The sequence below is a fragment of the Sciurus vulgaris genome (assembly GCF_902686455.1).
Source record: "Sciurus vulgaris genome assembly, chromosome: 5".
Classification (NCBI taxonomy): Eukaryota; Metazoa; Chordata; class Mammalia; order Rodentia; family Sciuridae; genus Sciurus; species Sciurus vulgaris.
Genome location: NC_136465.1, coordinates 51,218,712 through 51,245,609, shown reverse-complemented (window position 1 = coordinate 51,245,609; position 26,898 = coordinate 51,218,712). Strand labels below are relative to the sequence as shown.

The following is a 26,898-nucleotide window of genomic DNA, read 5'->3' as shown; positions in this document are numbered from 1 at the left end:
GGTTACCAGTGAATGGATGAGGGATGGTTATAAAGAGAAGCCGTAAGGTGGTGGTAGATCAATTGTTTTGATTGTGGTGATGGTTACACAAACCTACATATGATTAACTACACAACACTACACACACGCATACATAAATGAGAGTATATAAACTAGTGAAATCCTAATAAGCTCTGTGGATTAAATCAATGCCAATTTTCTTCTTATGATCATGTACTACAGCTACTTTGCGGGGAAAGGGGGCTGGGCAAAAGGTAAATGAGATCTCTGTTCTATTTGTGCGACTTCCTGTGAATCTGTAATCATTTTAAAACAAAAGTTAAAAAAAAAAGTTTGGGGAAAACATTAGAGGGCATCTTATTTAAGATACATAACCCATTTTTCTAATCCAACTGAATTTATCAACATGCAAAGGAGAAAGGTACAAAGAAATGGCTACAGAAAAAGATGGCTGGAATAATATTTCCAGAGTATTTATTGTGTGCCCCATACTATAGTTTCTCTCATTTAACTCAATACACAATATATAGGTGATCCTAACTTCCAGGGTGCTCTTCCAGGGTTCTGGTCAGTTTAAGTAATATTCTCACTTTTCAGATGAGGAAACTGAAGAACAAAGAAGATAAGAAATTCAAAGTCTCAAAGCTGTTTTTCTGGAGAAAACTACAAGAGAGATTAAGTAGGATAATTCCAAAGCAAAGATTTTAAGAAAAAGATATCTGTGCATCAAGAAGGGATTTTTAAAGAACCTTAAAATAGTGAGAGTAGGAGAAATGCTATATAGCTACATCTTAAATATACCCACATTCACAGCATACTACGCTAAATATTATGTGTTCCAAGAATCCAAAATCTGTAATGTACCTAGGCCTAGGATACCTGAATATGCTTGACTTCAGATGTATTTGAAATTGGTTACTTTTATTATACTTTCAACTTTCACTCAGAAACAAGAAGAAAACTCGTATAGATTTTTCTTCTTAAGAGGTGTTCATTGAATGGTGGTTAAATAGATAAAAGTGAGGCAAAAATCTGAAATAAAATAAAGTACTCCAAATGGAGGAAAATAAAACTGACAATAACATAGCCTACTGATGAAAGAAAACAGCAAAGGCAAGTCAACAGTTATGAAATGCAAGATAGAAAAGTCTAAATCAGGTTAGAAATGTGAATATGCATGTGCTAAATAATATCAGCAAGCAAAATTAATGTCTATTTGCAATAAAACAATTTTAAATAAAACCATGCAGCCAAAATTGGTTTCAGTCCTACTTAGAAAAAGCCAAAGGAAAACTTCTATTTTTCACCCCATTTCCAATTTAAATTATTGTATATTTTAACATGTCAAAAACCAGAGGTAATTCCAGGATAAATTCAATGGGTGTTTAAGAAGTTTGTCACTTTGACACTGGGATAGATTCAAACTAAAAAGCTTTCTCTCAGCAAAGGAAACTATCAGTAATGTGAAGAGAGAACCTACAGAGTGGGAGAATATCTTTGCCACTCATACTTCAGATAGAGCGCTAATTTCCAGAATCTATAAAGAACTCAAAAAACTCTACACCAAGAATACAAATAATCCAATCAACAAATGGGCTAAGGAAATGAACAGACACTTCACAGAAGATGTACAAGCAATCAACAGATATATGAAAAAATGTTCAACATCTCTAGTAATAAGAGAAATGCAAATCAAGACTACCCTAAGATTTCATCTCACCCCAATTAGAATGGCGATTATCAAGAACACAAGCAACAATAGGTGTTGGCGAGGATGTGGGGGAAAAGGTACACCATACATTGCTGGTGGGGTTGCAAATTAGTGCAGCCACTCTGGAAAGCAGTATGGAGATTTCTCAGAAAGCTTGGAATGGAACCACCATTTGACCCAGCTATCCCACTCCTTGGCCTATTCTCAAAGGACTTAAAATCAGCAAACTACAGAGATACAGCCACATCAATGTTCATAGCTGCTCAATTCACCATAGCCAGATTGTGGAACCAACCTAGATGCCCTTCAGTTGATGAATGGATAAAGAAACTGTGGCATATATATATATATACACACACACACACACACACAATGGAATATTACTCTGCCATGAAGAATGATAAAATTATGGCATTTGCAGGCAAATGGATGAAACTGGAGAATATCATGCTAAGTGAGATAAGCCAATCTCAAAAAACTAAGGACGAATGATCTCGCTGATAAGCGGATGAGGACATATAATGGGGGGTAGGAGGGGTTAGCGTTAGGGTTAGGGTTAGGGATAAGGAAGGTGGTAAGAATGGAGGAAGGACTCTATAGAGGGAAAAGAGGGGTGGGAGGGGTGGGAGGGAAGGGAAAAAAATAACAGAATGAATCAAACAACATTGCCCTATATAAATTTATGATTTTTAATAAAAAAAAAAAGAAGTTTGTCACTCTGGTTGTAAATCCTCTGAGACAGAACTATTTCTCTAGAGAGAAATAGCATCTCATTTAATTTGAAAGATCAAGTGAAACCCCAAAAAGCCAATACTGAAGACAGGGAAAATTAATCACCCTGTAAGGTGTAGACAGTCAAGTAATCCACATAATGTGCTCCTTGAAGAAAAGAGTAAGTCATGCCTGCTCCGCCCTTGGGATCACCTCTGATATCAACGATATTCTTTCAAGTCTTCTTAATAGTAAATGCAAAGACAGTTATGACATCAATATGTTAGTTTTCTTAGAAGCTTTGTAAAATTCCACCTCAGGATATAGCAGGAATCTTAACTTGACATTCAAAAATCTTTCTACGGAGGATCTGGAGTGGAATGGCCATACCACTGTACTCCCATCCATGGCTTCAGTTAACATGAAATATCAGAAAAATAATTCTCGTCATCGTAGGTCCTTAGAACTTCTTCACTCACAAATAGTTAAGGTGAAAAAAGCATACATACATACATGTATATATATATATATATATATACATGTCTTGTATATATATATACAAGTCTGAAAGACTTGTCTAAGAGGTTAATTTGTTTCTTCCAGGTAAGGCCCCCAAGATATCAGATTTTAAGAAAAGCCAAAACCCAGGCCATTCTGTCTGGTGGACAGAATCTCTAATTTCTGGGTAATTATACCAAGAAATTGTATTTTCACTATATCAGATTCTAATCTATAGTAAATATAAATTTTGTAAGTTTTCATGACTAAATATCCTCCTTAAATAGAAAGCCTTTTAGGTGCAGTAATGAGATATGGATTATGCTTTGAAAGAAGATTTTCCATTCTGAATATATTATTTATAAATGAAGTGATTTAATATCTGAGATTTGCTTCAAAATAATATGGTAGTAGGAACTGAGTACAAGTTTTTAACAAGACTTGTCACAAATCATCACAATAAAGCTGGGTGATATTGTCATGGAATTAATTAAATTGTCTTCTTTGGTATATGTCTGAAAATTTCCAACATAGAAAGTTTGTATATCCTTTCTTGTATGGGATATAAAACATACCCATGTAATAAGGAATCCTGAGACTTGTGCAGAAATCCAGATTCTCTGAAAGCTTCCAGGCAAATCATCTCATCTAATAAGTTACCTGTTTTTAAAATGCAGGCCTAGAACATGATGATTTTTCATCTGAGAACACTGTTGTTTTTGCTGAATTGAGTTTAAATTCACCTGTTAACTGTATATAGCAACTGATTCTACATTGAAATGGCATAGGTGTCTTGAGACAATGAGAAACCTCAAGCAGCTCAAGAACCACAGATATAGGCTGGGGATACAGCTCAGTTGGTAGAATGCTTGCCTTGCAAGCACAAGGTCCTGGGTTCAAATCCCCAGCACCACAGGAAAAAAAAAAAAAGAAAGAACCACAGGTACCATACCCACCATCAGCTCTGATCACAGGGGCAAAAAAGAAAAAAAAGAATTAGGAGGGTAAGTGACTACAATCATTTGAAAAAAGTATATTTTCCATAGGTATGGTGAAAATGCTTGCTCCTCAAAAATCCGCTTAAGAATCTCTCAGTCACATATCACATAAAATGTAAAATGGCCAGACCCACTTTTTCCTGAATACATTATTCAGACATTATCATAAATATGTGAAGACTGTTTATCAAAGTACTGTTTATAACAGTGAAAAAAATCTGATAAATAAATTACCACCAATACCAGACGGTTAAATACATTATGGTACATTCTTACAGTGGAGCTCTGTGAAGCTATTTAAAAAATGAAGATATAAACCCACAATGATAGGGGTATGGCAAAGGGACACAGGAACCAACTAAAAGAGCTACAAATGACCAAAGCTATAAAAATTTGAGCAAGAGTCTTGGATAACCCAAACTATAAATATCCTTTAGTCTATATTGATATAACTGATTGAATAAATGACAGAGGACAGATAAATCTCCTGGAGAGAAGAAATGACTTGCACAATAGTAATTCCAAATAATTTATGTAGAAATTTTGCCCTAACTGTGGGTTGCCAAGAGAAAACACGTAAAAGGGAGAAAAAAGGGGAACTTCATAGTGGAAAAATCTGACAAACATTATTCAGTAAGTTGCTTCAGATCAAAATCAATACTCAATGTTGATGGTACATACCTTTCCTGTCAAATGATGAGATGAAAATGTCCTTTTACCTGTATGATCTCCTTCCCTCAAACTCCTAACTCTACTCTAACCACATTTCCTCCAGAAAGACCAACACAAGTCTCAATTGAGGAATATACTACAAAAACATCTGGCTAATGCATCTCAAAACTGTCAAGGTCATAAAACAAGAAGTCTGAGAAACTGCCACAGCCAAGTGGAATCTAAGGCGATATGATGCCTAAATATAGCAGTTTCTTGGATGAGACATGGGGACAGAAGATATGAGGTAAAAATTAAAGAAATCTGAATAAAGTATGGACTTCTGTTAATAACAATGTATTGATATTAGTTTTAATACGTGTATAACATTAATATAAAATGTTAATAATACAGGAAACTGGATGTGGAGTACATCAGAACTGTCTATACTATCTTTGCAACTTTTTTGTAAATCTAAAACTTTTTTAAAAAAAGGTTATTTTTAGAAAGTGGAAACTTTTTAAAAAGTATTTTTAGTTGCAGATGGACACAATACCTTTATTTTATTTATTTTTATGCAGTGCTGAGGATCAAACCCAGTGCCTCACACATGCTAGGTAAGTGTTCTACCACTGAGCTACAACCTCAGCCCTGGAAAATATTTTAAGTGAAGATATATACTTAACAATATCATCAAAGTATGGCCAAGATAAAATAAATGAAAGAGTTATAACATGTATATTGTGAACCTATTAGTTTTAAAAATATACGTATATGTATTTAAACATCAAAAAGCCATGAAACCAGGCTGGCAATGTAGCTCAGTGGTAGAGCACTTGCCTGGCATAGCCTAAGGTCCTGGGTTCGATACCCAGCACCACCTCCACCAAAAAAAAAAAAAAAGTCAGGAAACCATATATCCAAAATGTTAACCTCTGATGGTAGAATTACTAGTGATTCTCATTACTGCTTTATTCCTTTCTGTTTTATCTGGTTTTGTTTTTCCATTAAGCAATGACTACTCTTAACACTGAGCCTCATTACTTCTAAAATCAGGAACAAAGGTTTTTTTTCTGGTTTGTTTTCTTTTGGGGAAAAAGATGTGTACAAAGCAGTACTGACACAGTACTCCTTAGTTCAAAACAATATGCATTTATAAAACAGCCAGATATTTAAAGGGAAATATTTTAAAAGTCAATATAGAAAAGTGGTTGAAAGGCTGAGATTTCATTAAAATCCTGGTTTCATCACTTACATCATTGGACAGCTGCACAGCCTTCCTCAATTTCCTCATTTTTTAAAGGTTCTACAACAAACCTATTGATCTGCAGAACTTCCCTAATATTTGTCTGTTTACTTATCTATGTAAACATATACTATATACTATGTATGAACATATATATTTCTTAACAATAAATTTTATTAGAAAATCATATAATAGCAAAGAATTAAAGGTATGTCAAGAGCCTGATCATATAGATGACTATTATTGTTGGCAATATTAATTTTAAAAACTCCACATACAAATAAAACACTAACAGGAAAAAGTTTCTCAAAGACTGTAATAGGGAGCAAAGATAACCAGTACCTCAGTTCATTCTACAACAGAAATTTCCCAAACGTTTCTGCTAGCTAGACATTCATTATGGCAACTAAACATGCTGTTGTTAAAATGCCCACAGCACCTGAGAATTTTCCAGTGAACACAAATGAAAGCCACTTTTCATAATCAGCTTAAACCAGCTTTCAAATATTAATGCACATCTTTCCTTCTATGTCAACAGAAGTATAATGTCAATATAAATTGATACCAGCCATAAAATACACACAAACTTATTTAAACCTCTTGGTTATAAATGAAATAAAAACTTTTTTAGAAAGAAGTTTTAGGAGAAACATATATTTTGAACTTTATTAAAATCTTGAATTGGTAGGTCTAGCTCAATATTTTCCTCCCTCAGTATCCATAAGAAATTAATTCCAGGACCCCTGTGGATATCAAAATCTGCAGCAGGTCAAGTTCCTTATATAAAATGATGTAGTATTTGCATAGAACCAGCACAAATCCTTTTGTATATTTTAAATCATCTTTAGATTACTTATAACACCTAATACAATGTAAATTCTGTGCAAATAGTTGTTGTATAGCTTAGGGAATAATGACAAGGAAAAAGTCTGTACATGTTCAGTACAGAAACAATTTGTTATTTTAAAAAATATTTTTTGATCCAGAGTTGCCTCAATTTGTGAATATGGAACTACTGATATGAAACCAGCAGATACAGAGGGTTGACTGTACTGATATTTTAAAATTACCCCAATTATAATCCTTATAAACACAAAAAAATTACAATAGACAAAACTAATCAATATGAATTAGTATATATTTTTTAAGGCCAAACAACCCAGGTTTAAAGAATAAATTTACCTAACCTGATACATCAATATGGTCCAGTCAACAGATCAAAATCTGGTACTTAGGAAGATAATCAACCAAACACAAAATAATATTGAATAATTGTGTCAATTTCTTCTATATCAGAAATGCAAATTTTTCAGTCAGGCTCTGATCAAGGAAACTAATTTAAATAATACCTGTTAAAGTAACAAAAAAGCAACTATGCTCAAGTCTCAAAAACACATAAATAATCCAGGAAATATACTCAAGATTGGTATAAATATAAAAACCTAATGCCAAGACTATAACTGTACAAAGACTGAGTTGATAACATAACTCCAAAGCTTCTTTAATAATTTTTACTCTTTCTGGAAAGTAGTCATTACATAGACCTATTCCAACCATGGTGACATTCTTCCTGCTAAACAGTCTTTAGAAGTGTGTGGTACATTTTTTTCAAATATGCTCAACTGCTACAAATTTTAAGTTCTTTGAGAATGGGTTTGAGTTATGAGGAGACACCAAAGTCACTGAAAGATAGGTAAGTAGATCAAGTTAAATAAACTTTTGGTTACAAAAAGGAGAAGAAAAAGAAAAGGGACTAATTATAAGGCAATATTGTTGGTTTTCTTAAAAACCACAAAAGCAAAAAACATAAAACAGGAATTCTAAGCATTTTTGAACAGCCACATTATCTCTGTGGTTAAGAATATAACTCCCCAAAAAGAATTTTCTTTTTTCCTATTCCATGTTCTTTATTGGCTGTTTAGTCCTCCAAATTCTAAACACTAACTGAATAAGAGACCATACTGGCATCTCATATAGACTATCTCATTTAATCTATATATCAATACTACTAGATAATACCTTCTTCACAAATGAAGAAACTGAGGCTGGATGTTTTGAATAACTTGCGCGATTCACATAGGTAATAAGGGACAAATTACTACCTCACAGTTAAATGTATACATACACCAAGTATACACTTATATCCCTGACCTTTTTAGGTTTCTGACCTATACTTTTTGACTCTGATCCCTTAGCCTGTTACTATAAAAGCATGTGCCACAGTGTATTACAACCACTCACTTATCAATACTCCCTACTCAATTATAGCTTCCAGAAACAGTAGGCCATACCTTGTTCATCTCTATGGTCCCAAAACACAGAAAAAGATTTAGCATAGCTATAAATTCCTTGTTAGCAACCTAACTGTGGTGCTGAGGACACTCTTTATACTAGCCACTAAAGTGTGGTTTCCTCAAGTCCAAGACACCCTACCACCACCATCACAGGGAGGGCTTAGGCAAAAAGAGTACTCAATATGACCAGCCCCTGTTGTAGGGTTATACTTAATATCTTAATACCACATTATGTGATATATAGAGTTTTTCTTTTTTTTTATGTTGAAGAACTACACTCAAATCAGACTCTAGCAGTTCAAACGCATTATAAAAACCAAATTACAGCACAGAAACACATTCATAAACAAGAATATACAGAGGAATAAAGGAAAAAATATGAGAAAATGTAAATCAACAAACAGCATAAAATAAAGTCTTGTCACAAGCTATCTTTTCACTATAATACAACTAGAGTCCTGAGGGGCAAGACCACAAAATTTACGCTGTCCCACACATGAAACCAGAGTTAGTTGTTAATAGCACTTTGAGAATGTTACAGTATAATTACAAAAGGACGCAAATTAATATTTAAGGAGACATCAAGTCTTTCAAAAATAAAAGGAATAGTTACAAGATTATGTCTTTTTTTTTTTTAACAATAAAGGTCTTAGAACTTAAAAGGAAATGCAAAACAATGCAATCATAAAACTAGTTAATGAAATTACTGGTACTTTTCATTCTTTTAGGGAATCTTTTACCTAAAAAATGTTAAAGTTGTGGTTTCAGTTTTCTTTCCATTTCTAAAAACTATTAATAGAGTCCTTTTCTACTATACTTATCTCTCTTTCTGCTCTTCCCACGCCCCCACCCCAAACTTGCTTTGGCTGTTCTGTAATCTTTTAAAACACAGGAGTGATAAATGTCTCCAACTCTTGACAAAAAGAGTTAAAATGACAATATCACATGATCATCTTGACTCTTGAAAGGAGTATTAATCTTCTAGAATACCAATCTAATTCTTAGAAGCAGAAAACACAGGAAGCTTAATGTTCCAAGAAAAGTTAATAATAATTGATTCATCCTGGCTACTCAGGAAATACTCGGCAAGGATCTGTGTTCTATGCAGAGACTGATAACCAATCCATCTAGTAATAGCCATCACCCAGGGACAAGGGAAATAGAAAAAGAGCTCATGGAGTAAATGCACAATGACTAAAAAGTACAGGAAGAAAATATTAATTTGGTGCTGAGAAGCAACAGAGCTAGTTGACACAAGACAGGTCAGTAAGCTACACAGTCAGAAGTAAATCAAAGAATGAGGTGCTGGAGAAGAATGGACCATCATAGATAGGGAATGAGAGCAGAGTACAAGCGGACAAGAGGTGAAATAGGCAGGAGCCAAAGATGACAGGTGCTGAGTTACAAGAGATCACAACAAAAAAGACTTAAAGTGGCAGACTGTGAAGGAGGCAAACTCTTCGCAAGAAAAGGTAAAGAGAAAACATTTTCAATGGAAGGCTAAATTGTGGGAAAGGCAGGGAGCTGGCAAATAACAAAGAAATCTAACAAATTTTAGAGAGATGAGAGCAAAAATGTACGAGTGGTACAAAGTGATAAGTAGATAGGACAGAAGGGGAAAAAAGTGAAAGAATGAAATAACAAAATAGAACAGGCCTACCAGGGAAGAAAATATTAAAGCTAAACAAATGCTTTGTAAAAATTTGCTTCATTAAATTAAAAATCTGTTCTTTTTCTTATTTTTCTTCCTATTGGGTAAAACTTGATTCATAAGAGCAAAACTTTCCTTAATTTACAGGAGAGAAAATTATGGATAATCATCAATTATTGATAATCATAAACTGTACCTCAGTGGTAGAGCGCTAGCCTAGCACATGTGAGGCACTGGATTTGATCCTCAGCACCACATTAAATAAATAAATAAATAAATACATAAATAAATAAATAAATAAAGGTATTGTGTCCCTCTACAACTATAAAAAAAATTTTTAAAAAAGAAGAAAAAGAGTCTGATGGAAATTTAATACAAGGGTTAAAAGATTTTATTTGCTTCTTTTCTGCCACCCATGTTATCCTGGCTTTCCAGATAGATAATGGAAAATAGAAATCACCTTTCATTTCCATTTAGAAAATAACATTAACAAAACACTGAATGAGATAAAAATAGAAAAGGGCAAAGCTGAAAAGAATGGAAATTATTCTATTCTTGAACCTGAAAAATAACTGGGGGTAGAACAGCAACTGTATCAATGGTCTATTTATGAAGATGTAATTCTTATTTTTAAACTGAAAAATATGATAATCAGACCGTCTGTGCCAAAAACTTATTCCAGATAAAAGCAGGCATCCATAAAGGCTGGGAGTAGATAAAGAAAGATGAAACTAAAGTCACAATGAATCTGAACAAGAAGCAGCACATCATTATAAAGAAACAATTTATCCACACTTCACACCCTTTAGTAATTATTTGATTAGAGTCAATTTCAGGGGGACCTGTATTCCACTGAACGGTTCCTATTTCCACTCCTACTGATGTTATTTCTCTATCCACACAGAAAAAAAACTCTGATCATAAGCAGATTACCAGCTACTGCCCTAATGGAAAATAATACACACGAAGTGTTAACAAAGATAATATAAGACACACATAAAGAAATGTGCTAGAATCTTGTCATTCTTATTTTCAGAACTATCTTCTTTCAGCTGATCAAAAATCCTAAATGGTAATTGGAGTTGCTTCTTGAAATGTAATTCTTCAGTTTTTTACCATATTCTTCCACAAATATTTCAATGAGTCACTGGGTCATTCAGTTCACTCACAGGCATCTGACACATTATTTACTTCTGGAAATGGCTGCCACTCCAACAGGGTTTGGGAGGCTTCTTGGAGAAATAAACCTGGAGAAATAAACCTGTTGGTCTCTACTGAGGACAAGTTGAAATTAGGATTCTCTCTCATATTCAAAGATGACAAAGAAGCCAATCATGCTCTGCTTCCAAGGTTAAGATGCCTTAAAAAAAAAAAAAAAAAAAAAAAAAAAAGAGTTAAAAATCAACCAGATAAAATAAAGTTCTAATAATTTCATGCAAATTCTTATACAACATTATATTTTAGGTGATTAAAAAGTAATTCCATCAATAAATTTTAATATTTCACTTTAGCTTTAAAAATACAATATTTTCAAAATATTTTTTAAAGGGTACCACAGGCTAGACAATCAAAATATTATAAATAATCAACAATTCCTGAATCTAATAAAAAAGCAATGGTTACACTGGATGGAAATTCTGGTGATAGACGCTTCAATCTTTACCATGGCCTGAGCAGAAGACAAGATTTTAACAAAATACTATTTTTCTGCCTTTGTACATTCGTTGGAAATAGTACACCCAAGTGTGCTTTATATTCGGCTATAAAATGAATTCGGCTACTGAATTGATGACCTGAAAAGTTTCTTCCAGTCACAACCACAAAATTCTGGAATTATGTATTATCTGGAGATAAAATTTTGGTACAATTGAACTAGCTTTAGGCAAGTCATTTAGCTTTGCCCTGATTTTCTTATCTATAAAATACAGGGCTGGTTCTTTTTACAGGGAGGAGAGAGGCATTAGAATCACTTCAAGATGGTTTAAAATACAGACACAGGTCCATTGCAGCCCTACTGAATCTGGGTCTCTGAGGTAAAGCGAAGAGACTTGTTAATTTTATAACAAACTCTCGGTCACTAGATGTACACTCCTGGTTAGCAAACTAGATTATGTTCAGGATCCAGTTCTAAAACCCTGAAATTCATAAAATGGAGTACTAAAAATTTCATGAAATTATCCCAGTATCATTCAAAGGAGAGACTGAAGTTAAATCTAACATGCCAACTGGATGAATACTTTCATATAGATAATTTCAACTTGATTTTTTCAAATTAGTTCCTCAGATATTTAAACAGAACACAAGCTTTCTGGCAATATTTATAATAAATTGCTTCTATGGAGGCCATCTCAAAATAGATGATGTTAAAATGATAGCAGCATGTCAGTTCTTCATTGTCTCAAATTATGAAACAACTCCCCAGAACAAATGACATAACATCTTTCCCAGTGGAAATGATCTGTAATACAGAATACTGTACCTGCAAAGTGTGTGTCCACCCTGGCTGCTAACCAGGTTTGTGAACCATGCTTCATTCAAAGGCAATTCCTCCTCTGATTCCTGGACAGCGGTGGGGTGATGTGTATATTCCCCTATCTGTGGAGTCATTTAGATTCAGTGACTGATGATGCCCGATGTCCCCAAAATTATATTGCCAGCTCCCAATAAAAGGAATATGTAATTGGACTTTCATAAAATATCTTTTCTTCATCTTGTTGGATTTTGTTTGTAGACCCTCATCTAATTGCACATGGCTTCCAACTGACTTTATTCCAGGTCTGTCACCAAATCAACAGTACAATTTTATATTTTTTCCACCAAAAAAAATTCCTTGATTAGAAGAGGTCTACTACCCCAACAGTATTCTCTATTATAGCTCAATACAAGCTGAAAAAGTCGATCGAAATTCCATAAAAGGACAAAGCAAATGGACAGAAGTACACAGGAAACCATCAGTAACATCCACATCATGATAAACCACTACCATTAAGATTTTAAATTTAGTAAATGTTTAAAGAAAAAAGAGGCAATAAGATATCAAATGTTACCTAGTATTATTTTATTTGGCATGAGTTTTTCAACACTAAATTTCTAACAAAGTCACTGTCCTAGGTTCTGGCGAATCATTATCCTAGAATTCAACAGCTGTAAAGAATTCAATTTCTCACTCAGCTTTGAGATACAAAATTCAGTTTCTCTCCCCATCTTTTGTCATTTCAATGTAACTGTTCCCTTGACCAATTCATCACCAACCTCTTCTATATAGAAAATTTAGCATTGTTTCTGTAGCCCAGAGCCTCTGTAATCTTTTATGCTACTTTTAAGTTTTAAAAGTGGGGTATTTTATATCTGAAAAACTTTTAGATTTCCCTTCAATGTATGCTCCAAAGAAGCCACACCGACCCTGGAGAGCCAAACTGTCTACTTATTACTTACATCATAATCTTGGACAAGAAACAACTACTTTGCTGTGCCTGTTTCCTCATTTGAAAAACAGGGTCATGACTATACCTACGTCAAAGAATTGCTGAGAGATTCAAACAAATGAACACAGAAAGGGGCCTGGGGCAGTAGCTGGCACATTTTAAGCACTACATAAATGCTAGCTATTACTGTTTCATGGAGCTCCAAACTCTCACACTGCTTCACCTGTGCATACAAGGTTTGTCCAACTAACAATACCTAAGTTTTTTAAATATCTTTGATGTTTTCCCATGGTAACTAATATTCACTCAGTAAGTATATACAAATCTACTCTCTCTATATATTATACTGAATACCAAGGCAGTTCTCAAAAATGGAACTGTGTAAATAAATACTCCTTGGCCTTGAGGAGCTTCTATTTTGGGTGAGGAAACAAGCCATATGAAATACTTCTGTAACAATATAACATCATGTAAGATTAAATGCCAAAGAGTGTGGTTATAAACAGGTAAAGTTCAAAGAGCTCATTGTGGGCTGCAGACTTTGGAAAGAAGGTTAGACTGGAGTGATCCTACAAAAAAAGGTAAGTAGGACCTTCACTAAAAGGAAGAGTAGAGTATCCCAACGTACTGTTCGTACCACAAATATTTAACTCAGCACCCTGCTTAAGTCAGGCTCTGTTCTAGGCAATAAGTGAGACAGAAAAAAATTCTCTGTGTTCAGGGAGCTTAAAGGGCACTCCACAGGACAGCCAAGTTTTGCTTTGATTTGTTTTTTTCTGGTGCTGGGAATGGCAACAAGAGCTTACCACAGAGCTACATCCCCAGCCTGAGGCAAGTTTTGAAATGAGGAATGAGAAGGGTTTGTCTTTCTAACATAGGAAACACAACATCACTTAAATGCCTTATGGACAGGAGCCCATATTGTTACTAAGTCACTATGACTTTCCAGCAGTGACAAACAAAGGGCTGTTGTGAACAATTCAGTAACTTTTCACATACTTAAATATACTATATTCTAAATCTGTTCCATTGTTTATAAAGCACACTCAGGACATAGTCTTCATATTTCTTGATACTAATCACGAAAGAAATTTACAAATACATAGTCATTGCTGTGATAGGTTTTGTTAACAGTTCCTAAATTTTTCCCAAAGAAAGCCCAATAATGCTTTGCTTGCATACCTTTCTGCTTTGGAGTATTCTTTACCTCCAATTTTTTCCTTTCTTTACTTCATCTACCAGTGACTTGCCCATAAATATCAAGGCTGGGAAAGTGCCTGAAGATGCATGTGGAGACAAGTCACAAAGGTTAAGTATTCACTCCAAGAGGAAATGTGTGCATCTTTTTGTTCTTAAATCCATCCATGAATAACAACTTCCCACTCATTCCCTCCCCGAAGACAATGTCTTCAGGTAAAGAAACCCTCTAATAAACACCGACTGGCAAAGATTCCTCAGTCTTTTTCTCTTCCCAATGATGGGACCACTAGCATCTTTTGATGGGAAGTTCCAATATGCTTTAGTCACAAATACATCTACTCTCACAAGATGCAAACTGTTAGACTCCACTATCATTCTTGTGATTTTGGAACTGTCAATACCATATAAATTATTAAAGAAGCTAATTAAATCCAATCAAATTAATTTGTGCATTAATTTCTTAATGCACAAAATACTAGACTTGACGGTGAATATATTTTAAGATATATAAAGGCAAACTAAAAATCAGGCACACAAATCTTTCACGGCTTCCTACAGTGCAGATTAATCTAAGTCTTAACATTATATGCCAAATGAAATTGTGCAAGACTCCAACAAGGTAATAGCCAGCTCACTATTTTTTCTTTCTTTACTTTGGTATTGGAAAATTAGCCTTCATGATTTATTATGTCATTTGTTTACCCTTAATTAAGAATGCCACTTATAAATTAAATATGAAAGTAGGGGCCATTAAGGCTTTCCCCAAATTTACCTTTTTTCCATGTTCATGCACAGTCTGTTCATTGGGTGACATTATATAATGGGAACTTGGATAAGAAGAGATGTGTTTGGGAAATTACTAAATACCCAAATAAAAGGACTAATTTCAGTTCTATGAATTTTTAAATTCATCTTCCAATTTAAAAGACACATTCATTTGCTCAGTCTTTTTATATTGCCAGCACCCTTATTTTACAAAAGTAGAAATATTTCATGTACCTGTTTCACATATGCACACATTCAAATCAAACTCATGGAGTCATATATTTTGGAGCAACCTATGCTTTTGTTAAAAAAAAAAAAAAAAAAAAAAATCCCTGAAGATTGAGATAACGCATATAGACAACTTGGCTCAGTACTCAACACTGCCTATTATTACTGTTTCTCATTTTCCAATTTTAGAGTCAAACTAAGTGGTTACAAACTAATAAATGCTAATATAAATAAAGCTGTTATCTTATTGTACCAAGTAACGGTCTTAATCTTGTCAGAGGTGAGCTTAATTGTAACAATCCACAAACGCTAGAATCACTTGTTAAGGGTCATGGCGTTAACTATTAGCTTACATCTCTGCTTACCAATTAAGAATGTAACCTCTATATAGTTTTGTACGAATTATAATTAGCAGTCAGCTGATCCTGAAGAACTTGCTCAAAACGACTTCAAGCACGTGGGCAAGTGGCCCTTTATTTGCAAGGCTGCACCAATCATTGAAATCTGATCACTCCAATACTGATGCTGAAATTCTACATAAATTCATTACCTGTCTCAATTTGAAAAACACATTTTTCAAATCACTACCCCCCCCCCTCCCAAAATCCTGCAGTCATTTAAACTAACAATCCTAATCCCATAGTATCCTGGCCACATCCAGTTTTTCAAACACTCCAACTGTCTCGGCACGCACCGTCAGGGCAAATGGAAAGGCAGTGTGGAGAACACACGCTTCTTAAGAGTTCCCGTAAATATTAAAAGTAACCCTATGGCCTCTTAGGGAAAAAGAAAATCTCCGACTCCCCAGCCGAACCTCGGTTCGCGGGACAATGCACCTTGCCCCCTCCCACGCCGAGTCCTGCCCCGGCGCCAAGGCCGGCAGAAAGCGGCACAGAACTCCCGGTGATGACCCATCCCCGCTACTTCCCGCCCGGTTTTAGCGAAGGCGCGACACTGCACACTACGACCAGGTCCACGCGGACGAACAGGCGCGGTGCCCAGACCCACCGCCGCCGGGGCCCTAGCGCCGGGCCGGGGGCGCGCTGAGGGAGGGGCACAGAGGGAGGGGCGCGCGGGGCGCGGCGACGCCGCGGGGGTGGTAAGGGCGCTCCGCTCCACTCACGCGCCCGGGGGCGGCACCGGGGCCATCGCTGCGGCTCTCGCGTTCAAAAACCGAAAAGGGGAAAGGCTTTAAAAAAAAAAAAAAAAAAAAAAAAAAAAAAAAGACCTGGCTCCTCGTTTCATCCGGAAACCGACAGGCCGGCAGGAAATGACGAAGGCAGAGGTCGTCCGGGTGCGCTCGGTAACCGGTCCCGCGCGCCCGCCGACTCCGGGGAGGAGGCCCCGAGCGGAGCAGCGCCGGCCTCGTGCCGCCTCCGGAACAAGCCGCGTGAGTGGCCCCGCGTCCCCGCGCTCCTGGTCCCGGCGGCCGCGTCACCGGCCCCGCCCTGCCGCGCCGCCCCGCCCCGCCTGGCTGCGGTCGAGGGCAGGGTCGCCGCCCGCCGAGCTCCGAGCACCTGCCTCGCCCTGCCCGGGCCTGGGCAGCATAGGGGACCTGATGCTCTGGGTGCCAGGAGCGCAGGCAGGAAAGACGAAGAACCCATCTGCAACGCGAGCCTGGGGCGAGACGGCCGGGGCAGCAGGGTTTCTGCAGGAGTGTTTTGAGATGGAATGTCTCGCAGCGCTCCCGCGAGCGGCGGAAACACAAAAAGATCCTGGGACTTTCTGGAGGCCCTGACCCGTGGCACCCTTCTGGGATGGGATCTTATAATAGTAATAGTAGTAGTAATAATAGCTATTATTATTATTATTATTATTTTAACCTTCCAGACTTGATTTTCTTCCACGAGGACCAGATCTCATGAGATCTGGGTCGCGGCTGGAAGAGTTCAGGTTTGGGCATCAGTTGTGTTTGACAGCCCTAGTCTGTGTGGCTTTGGGCAAATTACATAACCAACTATTGCCACCTGTTACCACACTAGTTTCCTATTCTGTTAAATGGAGCTATAGTGCCTCCCTGCAGGGTTCTTGTGAAAATTAAATGTGGACTACCCAGCCCAGAAGCCCTCGAATGTTAATTATCTTCCTCCTTTTGGGCGAAGGCCTATTAGCCTGCTTCCTTCTGCTTCCGGAATCCAAATCATTAGTGAAAGATGAGAGAGAAAAATTTCTATTTATATGTGCAGTGGATTTTGTTATTGGAAACTAAGTGATTCTAATCTGAATGTCTAGCATAAAAGAACAAGGTTCTAAGACAAAAGAATTATAACAATTAGAATAAGTGATGCTGAATTTTAGAGCAACTTGGATACTATATTGTCCAAAATAAGGACTCCAATTTTAAAACTTATGATACAATCACTTGATCCCCAGAAAAGGTCTAGTTCTCAACTTAAACTTTTATCAACCTTAAAACCAAGCCCCGGCTGTCTTGTTTTTGGCAGCTTTATCTGGATATGCTTGTTTCCTTGGGACTTAATTCAGCTCTTCCTACTGAAATAGTTCAACCGTTACATCACAGGACAAATGTGAAAAAAGGTCAGTTTTCTCAAAAGATCTCTGAATGGCACTCCAGGCACATGACAAGCTATATTGGTAATCTTGCGGAAACATTACCTTGCCAGGAATAAACCATTGTGATACCCCTGGGCATTTTACTTCAGACTCAGAAGAAGGCTGTGGTGTCAGGCATTAACCCTCACAGGTGTATGTGTGTACACTTGGTTAGACTGAGCATGGTATGCTGGGAGGGAATGATCAAAGTTCAGGCCACATGTGGATCATCAGTCTGTACTATGACTCTGAACTGGACCATTTCTTATTCCTGGCAGTCTTACAAAGCATACCATCGGTCATGATTGAGGACTGGGCAGGAAAGTCCTACCCTCAGTGCAAATCTTTCACAACTACACTAAAAATAACTCAAGTGCATGTCCCTGGAACCATAGAATAGTGTCATTGCATACCAATGATGTTGTATAATATGTGTTTTGTAGTTCACATTTAAGTTTTACCATTCTGGGTGAGCAGTAATTAGAAATCCTCTTCTAAATATAATTAAGGGGTTGCATATTTACAACAAGAGGAAATCAAGCTTTGGGTACAATATACCACTTACACGAACAGAATTTTACAAAAAGTTGAAACAAGAAACTAACCTGGTTAATGCATTAGAAAACAGGGAGGAGATACTCTCTGTCAGATAAAGGGCACCTGCAAAATGTCCTAGTAGCCTACTGCTGTATTCCCTGTTTTTCCCCCAGTTTGTTAAAAACTTCCAATCCTGAAAGCTACCACCCTTGCTGAATAACTGACCCTTCTGCAACCCCTCAAATCAGATACATTAAACTCATTTCTTTTTGCCAAATATGGTCATTGTTGTTATTTTAACATTTTGGCACCAACAATGATTGAGATTCCATAAATTATAAAAACAATTATAGTGCCTGGTTTCCAGAAGTCTCCATCTCTAAAGTAAGCCAATTACTTACTAAAAACCAATTAAATTCAAAGAACCTCTGGAGTTTAGACAATAAAAATTAAAAATATGAATATGCCAATACCCTTATGCCACACACTTTCAAAAACAAATGGAAAATTCGTAATCTTTGACATCTAGGAATTGTGTATAGTCTTAATGTTTAATTAAGTAGTATTTAGATCTTATACCTATAAATTTGTTTAATTTAACATAAGTTCTGTTTTTATTTTTCTCTAGCTAATTTTCACCAAACCAATTTTAATGTTTGTCAGACATCAGACATCAGTAGATATTTTAGAAAAATTACTTTGGCCCTCATCAGGAACTTAAGTTAAATGACTATTCATGATATTCAGTTTATTCTCAATGAACACAGTATGTCCCCAAAAATCTGACAAAGGCTTCCAGTGTCAGATGAGAGAAAACATGTCACCTGTTTTAGGAGCAGACCTCTTCTTAAGTTTCATTCATTTTACTCAGAAACAAGAGAGAAGAAAGAAAACCAACTGGGTCCTCAGTACATAGTTATTAATCTTCCTGAGCCAAATTTAGATTAATGAACATTTGGGTGACTTGTAGGATGGCCTGTAAGATACTTTGGTGGAAGAATTTCTACAATGTCATCATTGTAGGCAGCCTCAAAAAAAAAAAAAAAAAAAAAAAAAAAAAAAAAAAAAAAAAAAAAACCACACACATAATAAAATAACTTGGACATTCCAGATACTCTTTTTCTTGGTATTAAAAAATGGCTGCCTTATTCTTAGAAACTACAGTACGATTATCAACTATCATTTGTTCTGTTTTTTCCTTTTTATAGAGTGGCTAAAACAACACTTCTGGATTCCTGTCACACACTAGATAATTTTACTTACCTTTTATGTCCAACACAAGGGAGGAACATTCTCTTTAAGGAAAAATTCAATTAACTGCTAACATATAAGAAACCATTACTCTTTTACTTGAGATTTGATACACTTTCAATTACTACTCTTATTGTGCGTGGGAATGTCCAAAGAATGCCTTTCCTACAACAGAAGTCACAGCTGTATAAATAACAAAAAGTAGTTTTTTATCCCATAGCTTCTTTAAGCCAAATTGGGCCTGAAGGACAAAAGCAGATACAACTCTAAACTTGGAGCATATTGGGACACATGTGGAAGATCACCTTTTCTAGGCTGCTGTCAGGAGGCGGGCATCTCAGCATCATAAGCCAGTTGCTTGGACCTGTGTTTTAAAGTATTCTGTTGCTTTCATGTGAATGATGGTTACAATTTGGAAACTGCAATGACATTTCAACTTCCATCATTTTAGTCATGTATTTTTTTCAGTACTGGATTGAACCCACAGGTGCTCTCCCACTGAGCTAATCCTCTGCCCTCTTTAATTTTTATTTTCCCACAGGGGTTTGCTCAGTTGCTCCAGCTGGCTTCAAACTTGCTATCCTCCTGCATCAGCCTCCCAAGTCACTAGGATTACAGGTATGTGCCTCCATGCCCAGCCATTTAGTAACGTTTTTATCCTACATCTTAACCTTTATGTAGGAGCTGTAATATTGCAAAGTCTGTGGATCAGTGGTGGAATGCTTGCCTGGTATGCGTGGGGCACTTGGTTCAATCCTCAGCACCAAATAAAAATGAATAAATAAAGGTATTATGTCCATCTACAACTAAAAAAAATATTAAAAAAAAAAAAAGACAGTAAGGGAAAATGTGTTAGTTGCCTTAATTATCTGGTTAGGGAATCAATAAACTTTTACTTATAATCATTTAAAATGTATTCAGATAGGGACTGGGGCATACATAGCTCAGTGGCAGAGAGTGTACTTAGTATGTATGAGGCCCTGGGTTGATCCTGGACTCCAAAATATAAAAATAAAGATAAAAATAAAAAAGTAATATATACCCATTTAGAATTGTAAAACCATTCTTGTCTTGTAGGTTATACAAAAACAGTTGATAGACTGGATTTGGCCAGCAGGCCCTATGGTCAAGCCCTATTTTCTTTTCTTTCTTATAGTCCCATGGCTGGGAGTTACGGAGTGATGGGTGATGATGGTTCTATTGATTATACTGTTCATGAAGCCTGGAATGAAGCCACCAACGTTTACTTGATAGTGATCCTTGTTAGCTTTGGTCTCTTCATGTATGCCAAGAGGTAAATTTGATAGCATCTCAGGACAAATAAGAAGCTGGACATTTGAGGGTTTTGCAGGATTTTTGTTCTAAAAATTTGAATTGAATACATAAAAATAATTTCATCAGAATTTGTGTTCTTTCTCTGACAGATGCTATTGATTCTTTTGTCTCAAGCACAGGTGACTGAGATTTGGCTTTGAAAACCCTATTGCTTTAAGAAGTGAAGACTTAAGTACAGCTCTTGACACCCAGGCCGGCTACTCTAAACTTTCATTTCTGTCACTTCTAATGTCGCCTAATTTTCATCATCATCCTGGGTTCTTTGTCACTCTCTAATGAGCACATGTTTTTTGACCCAAGAGCCTGAAATGTAGAAACTGCTATGTATTCAGTAGATCTCTCTTTGTCCAGTTGAAACTTTTCCTTATTTCTTGTGCATGACATTATCATGGCACTTTAAATAATATTGCTCTTATCCGATTTCTTATCTCTTTATTTCACAAAATCTTCAATCCCTTCAGAACAAGAACCTTGTTTTATACCTTTGTGTCTTTTACCTTGGTGTGCCACATAGTGTAAATCCTCAATAATTATTTTCTGTCTTAATTTCAGATGTAATAGCTTAATATAGGTGCCCTCTTCTATATTCCCTAGTGCCTTTTTCCCTTAGAAGAGTAAAAATAAAAAATAAAAAAGGAGAAGGGTGACTTTCAAGAGGAAAAGCTGGGCTGGGGATATAGCTCAGTGGTAGAACGCTTGCCTAACATGCACAGGCCTTGTGCTCAGTCCCCTGTACCTAAAAACAAAAACAAAAAGGAAAAGCAGTATTAGTTGGACTGAGTTGTATCTGCTTATAGCCACATGCTTCCGGGTGTCCTCTACCAAGGTAAAAAAAAAAAAAAAAGGAGCATTAAATAATTCAAAATAATTAGTAACCCAGAGATAATGTATTTTTGGCATTGGGATGGTTCAGAGCCCACACTTGCTCTCAAATACATATGCTTATCCTTCCTGGTCATGTAGCTCTCCTAGAGCTGCTGGACTGTTGGCTGCTGGGGTGGCAGGTGGTGGGTGGGAGAAGGCTCCATATGTGGCCACTGATCCACTTGCAGGTAACAGTTTCCTCTAAAAAGAGCCACCACCTCCTCCCTACTTTTCTTTTAAAATCAGAGACGTACTATTCCTGTTTTTAAAAAGATGTCCTCACTAAAGCCATGTTATTATATTTAAGAAATGTTTTAATTCATTATTTTACAAACTAAGGTCTGCTCATGTTCTGTGTATTCTCCAACCCAGTAATTCAGCTTCATTTGAATGACATGAAAGGGAGAAAAATGAGGTGTTTCTTGTTGGTAGATTTTTTTTCATATAATATCTGGCTTTTGAGGGGGGTTGAGAATTACAATGGAGGCAAATCACTTTGCATAGTAAATGAGTGTGTTAAGCATTTCTTTTCTCTTATAGCCACATACCTGTGCATGTACAACCACAAGCTTTTTAATGAAGAAAAGAATATTTGAGCCAAAGAATCATCTCATAAAGACAAATTAGGAAATAAAATGGACTTATCCTTTAAGTCTTTAAAATGTAGCATCTGATTTCCAAGATCATGAGAATATTACAGTCCTGTAGACACTCATACAAATGTCTCTTCTGTGCTGGTTTTGTATTTTAGGAATAAAAGAAAAATTATGAGGATATTCAGTGTACCACCTACTGAAGAAATGTCAGAGCCCAACTTTTATGACACAATGAGCAAAATTCGCTTAAGACAACAACTGGAAATGTATTCCATTTGTAAGTGTGTTCTGTGTTGAACTGTATCTACATGCATATTTAAAATAGATTTTCTGGAATTGAATCCAAGGTTATGAATAATAATAATAAAAACTTAGCACCTTTTTTCAGGTGTTTAACATAGTTTCAGAAAAGGCAGATTTACTACAAAGCTATCAGACATTTTACTTGCACATAGCACTTTCCAAGACCCTGAGAATTGCCCTAGTAATGTGTTCACATGATCATGTTTTTATAAATTTTGGAAAAAAATTAAGATTTTTAGCTATCATTTCAGACTTCTCTCTCTTCTTACTCTAAATTTTCTTCCTTGCACTTCTTCTCATGGAGTGGCATTGAAGTGGCCAAGAACATTTTGGGGATCTGGCTAAAAGGAAGTTGAGTTAGAGCTATCTTAAGTTTGGTTTTAAGTATGTATTTATAGAGTGTGTAGTCACTTCTATTATAATTAAATAACTGCAAGTCAAAGTAATAAAGGGATGGCTTCTAGGAGGATGACATGTGACACCAGGGTGCTAAGCTAGGGATCTATCTCAAAATTAAAACATCCTGTAATACTGCAAGTATGTAGGCAGCAGAGGACAAACAAAGTTTAAAATTATTTGTCCTTGAGCTGGGCATGGTGATGCATGCCTATAATCCCAGCTACTCAGGAGGCTGAGGCAGGAGGATCACAAGTTCAAGGCCAGCCTGGGCAACTTAGTGAGACCCCATTTCAAAAAAGAAAAAAAATGTATTGGTCTAGAGTAATTTGTACATATAAACCATAGCCTTTTATGCCTCCATTTAAAAGAATAAAGTATGCTTTGCTTGGTTAAGTGAGAAAAGCAAGAAGTATATGGAATAGTATGCCATGGTTATAAAATCAAATGACCAAAACATTCTTCTTTTTAAAAATCTGCATGTGATATAAATGCTCTATATAATTATGTGAGCATTGAGGGAGGCATGGGAAGATATGCAACAGGTAATTGACATTCTGTTTTGGTGGGAGCTGTGTAGGGCTTAAGGAAAAAGAACTGGACAATTTTAAGGAGAAATGTCTACAGTAAAAACTGAAGTGTATGTATGCATGTGTTACCAGTGCAAAATAAGAAATAAAACTTAACACAGGAGTATTATTCATAATAGCCAAAAGATGGAAATAACAAATGTTCTTATCCAATGAATGGATAAGCAGAATATGTTACATATACACAATAGAACATTGTTTTGCCTTTAAAGGGAAGGCATTTCTGACCCATGCTACAACATGATGAAGCTTGAAGACATTATGCTAAGTAAAATAAGTCAGTCCCAAAAAGGATAGACACTATGTTCACTTACATGAGGCAAATCAAAGAGGAAAGAAGTTAAAAAGTGGTTGCCAGGGTGTGTGGAGAGCTGTTTTTTAATGGGTACAGAGTTCAGTTTAGAATGATGAAGAGTTCTATGGAGGGATGGTGGTGATGTTTACACAACAGCATGAATACTTAATGCCACTGAACTGTACATCTAAAAATGGCTAAAATAGCAAATTTTATGTGATATATACTTCTTTTTTAAAGAAATCCTTTTAAAAATTAGAAATCCTTTTAAAATATTTTTAAATGTAGAAAGTCAGAAACTCTGTGTAGCAAATTATAAGTAAAGAATTAAGTTTTCGCTGATACTCAAAACAAGTTCTCTTGTGAGTAGTATAACATAGCAGATACAATTATGAAGTCACTGTACCATTTTTTTCTTTTTTGATGGGAATGATATAAAATTTATCAGAGTTCCTGTTTGCAGAGTATATTAGTTTTCTTTTGCTGCTATAACAAGTTACCACAAAATTAGTGATTTAAAATGATACAAATGCATGGTCTAGCAGTTTTGTAGTTTAGAAGTTCTACAAAGGTATTGCTGGGCTGAAAGGAAAGTGTTGGCAGGGTTCCATTTTTCTGGAGGCTCTAGGGGAAAATCTGTTGCCTAGCCCTTCCCAGCTCCTGAAGGCTGCCTACATTCCTTAGTTGGTGTTCCTATTCCTTCATCTTATAAGCCAGAAACATTGCATCTATCTAACTGTTCTTCCACCTTCACATTCCCTTTCTCTGTGAATTTAGCCAGGAAAGATTTTCTGATTCTAGAGACCCATGTGATTATTATTGGACCTGATAATCCAGGGTGATCTCCCCATCTCAAGGTCCACCTCAATTACATCTTCAAAGTATCTTTTTCCTATAAGGTAACATAGTTACAGATTATGGGGATTAGAATGTGGACATTTTGGGGAAGCATTATTCATATGTAGATTTGCATATTTAATGAATTCCAGCATAATGGATCATTTTTAACGTCCATGATATATCTTTTCCTGATAAAGTCTGCCAGTTCAAGGGAAATTTAAAAATTTATTTTTCTTAACACAAAAAAAAGAAAGAGAGAAAGAAAGAAAAGAAAGAAAGAAAGAAAGAAAGAAAGAAAGAAAGAAAGAAAGAAAGAAAGAAAGAAAGAAAGAAAGAACTCCAGAAAGAAAGAAAGAAAGAACTCCAGAAGATGTAAACTTTAGGTACAAAAATCTGGATCAACCACAGGGAATGTAAACGAGTAGTACCTCTTTCTTGGCTAGTCAAAACCAACCAGGAGTTTTAAAGCTAAGCAGTGAATGATATTCACAAAAAATTTTAGTCCTATATTTTCTCTGGTTTCAGGTTAAGTTAGTTTTTCTTCAGTAAATATTTCTTATAAGTATAAAAAGAAGATAGAATTACATATCTGTTTTTTATTCTAGTTCATATTGGTGACATTTATGTTTAATAAGTCTTCTAGGCTTATAAGTTACTGTATTCAAATTCCTTATGGTGCAGACAAAAGCATTGTTATTAACTTAAGGTGGAAATAAAGGATAAGAAAAGAAATTGCAAAGCATTAATAGCTTAATAAATGTTTGCCCTATATTTTAAAATTCTGAGTAACCCTGATATATAATAATAAACACAAAAGTGGATTGAGCAATGTTGAGAATTCAGAAGATCAGGAAGTATAATGAATTTCCTCTAAAGAATAAAATTGCCTAGTTCTTAACTGATTTTTTTACTGAGACTCATTACTACAATTTAAGAATGTTTGGTAGTAATTATTTTGCATTTTTATTAATTTTATCTTTTTCTTTCTTTAATAGCAAGGAAATATGACTACCAGCAGCCACAAAACCAAACTGACAGTGTGCAGCTTTCATTGGAATGAGACCTCAAAAAATGAGCAACAGAAGTACTTGTTATTAAACAGTATAGTAGCAAGCTCCTAATTCTTTCTGCTAAATCATGAACAGCATTTTAAAAATTTTTCTATCCGTACAAAATCATTTTACTTGTGATTTTTTTTCCCACTTTTTTTGCGTTGTTTTGCTTTTAAAAATTGCTTCTCCTAGTTATTTGGTACACATATATAGTACTCAAAAGGCTTGAACACACAGAGACTATAAATACCCAGAAAGATGCAATATAACCAGAGATGGCAACTTTACCTTGTGGGGACCTTTGATTTTTCAGGATACAATCAGTGAGAACTAAAAGTCTATCTTTGGAAGTGAGATTTTTGGAGCTTATGCCACCTTCATTAGAATATTTTTCCAAGATAAAAAATAAAAATCTAGCCATTAGAATAAGTTCCTCTAAGATTGTATTCTGTCTTAAGTATAATATCAGTAATATACAAATTTGTGTTCTCATTACTGTTAATGACTCAAATTAGAGATTTTTGCTTCTTCAGAACTTGTATACTTAAATTGTCTTTTCTATATCATGACACATACCCTTCCACTAATTTGAGAAGTTTTCCATAACTGAATTTTAGCCCTTATTAATTGCATTCCAGGAGTTTGTTTTGTTTCGTTTTCTTGTTTTGGTTTGGAAGATGATGGGCTTTCTTTAGGCCGTACTGGGTCCTTCTGTTGGACAAATGGATACCCCTATATTAATTGGCAATTTGCTTTTCAGTCCTATCATTATCACTGTGTAGTGTTACTCTCTGGTTTCTTCTGCTCTTTTAGCATAATAAGCTTTTCTGAAGATCCTCCTCTTTTGTTCCATTTTATACTGTACAGTGGAATGTTTTTACCTAATTTTTCATATTTATTTAAATAAA

General features: G+C 35.7%; 2 protein-coding genes across 10 annotated transcripts in view; one reads left to right on the top strand and one right to left on the bottom strand.

Annotated features, from left to right (window-relative positions):
- Positions 1-16,746, bottom strand: part of SLC20A2 (solute carrier family 20 member 2) — a 107,589-nt gene extending 90,843 nt beyond the window's left edge. The window contains exons 1-4 of one of the 8 annotated variants that reach the window (XM_079142977.1): positions 16,607-16,742; positions 14,368-14,462; positions 12,240-12,355; positions 10,930-11,120 (exon numbers count right to left, since the gene is read on the bottom strand). The gene's annotated coding sequence lies outside the window, so the exon portion shown is untranslated. Of the gene's footprint in view, positions 1-2,548; positions 2,890-10,929; positions 11,121-12,239; positions 14,463-15,743; positions 16,443-16,606 lie in introns of those variants that run through there. The other 7 variants (XM_079142978.1, XM_079142974.1, XM_079142976.1 and 4 more) reach the window with 7 other exon arrangements.
- SMIM19 (small integral membrane protein 19) lies at positions 16,651-26,102 on the top strand. Of its 2 annotated transcripts, XM_079142984.1 has the most exons (6): positions 16,651-16,768; positions 17,823-17,916; positions 20,261-20,337; positions 20,876-21,013; positions 22,670-22,791; positions 25,934-26,102. In XM_079142984.1, the coding sequence occupies exons 4-6, from the start codon at positions 20,880-20,882 to the stop codon at positions 25,996-25,998; spliced, it is 321 nt and encodes a 106-aa protein (XP_078999110.1). In that variant the 5' UTR covers positions 16,651-16,768; positions 17,823-17,916; positions 20,261-20,337; positions 20,876-20,879; the 3' UTR covers positions 25,999-26,102. The 2 variants fall into 2 exon arrangements, with proteins under 2 accessions (XP_078999110.1, XP_078999109.1); XM_079142983.1 differs by lacking the exon at positions 17,823-17,916 and having other exon boundaries at positions 16,656-16,768.
- Positions 26,103-26,898: the final 796 nt, after the last annotated feature.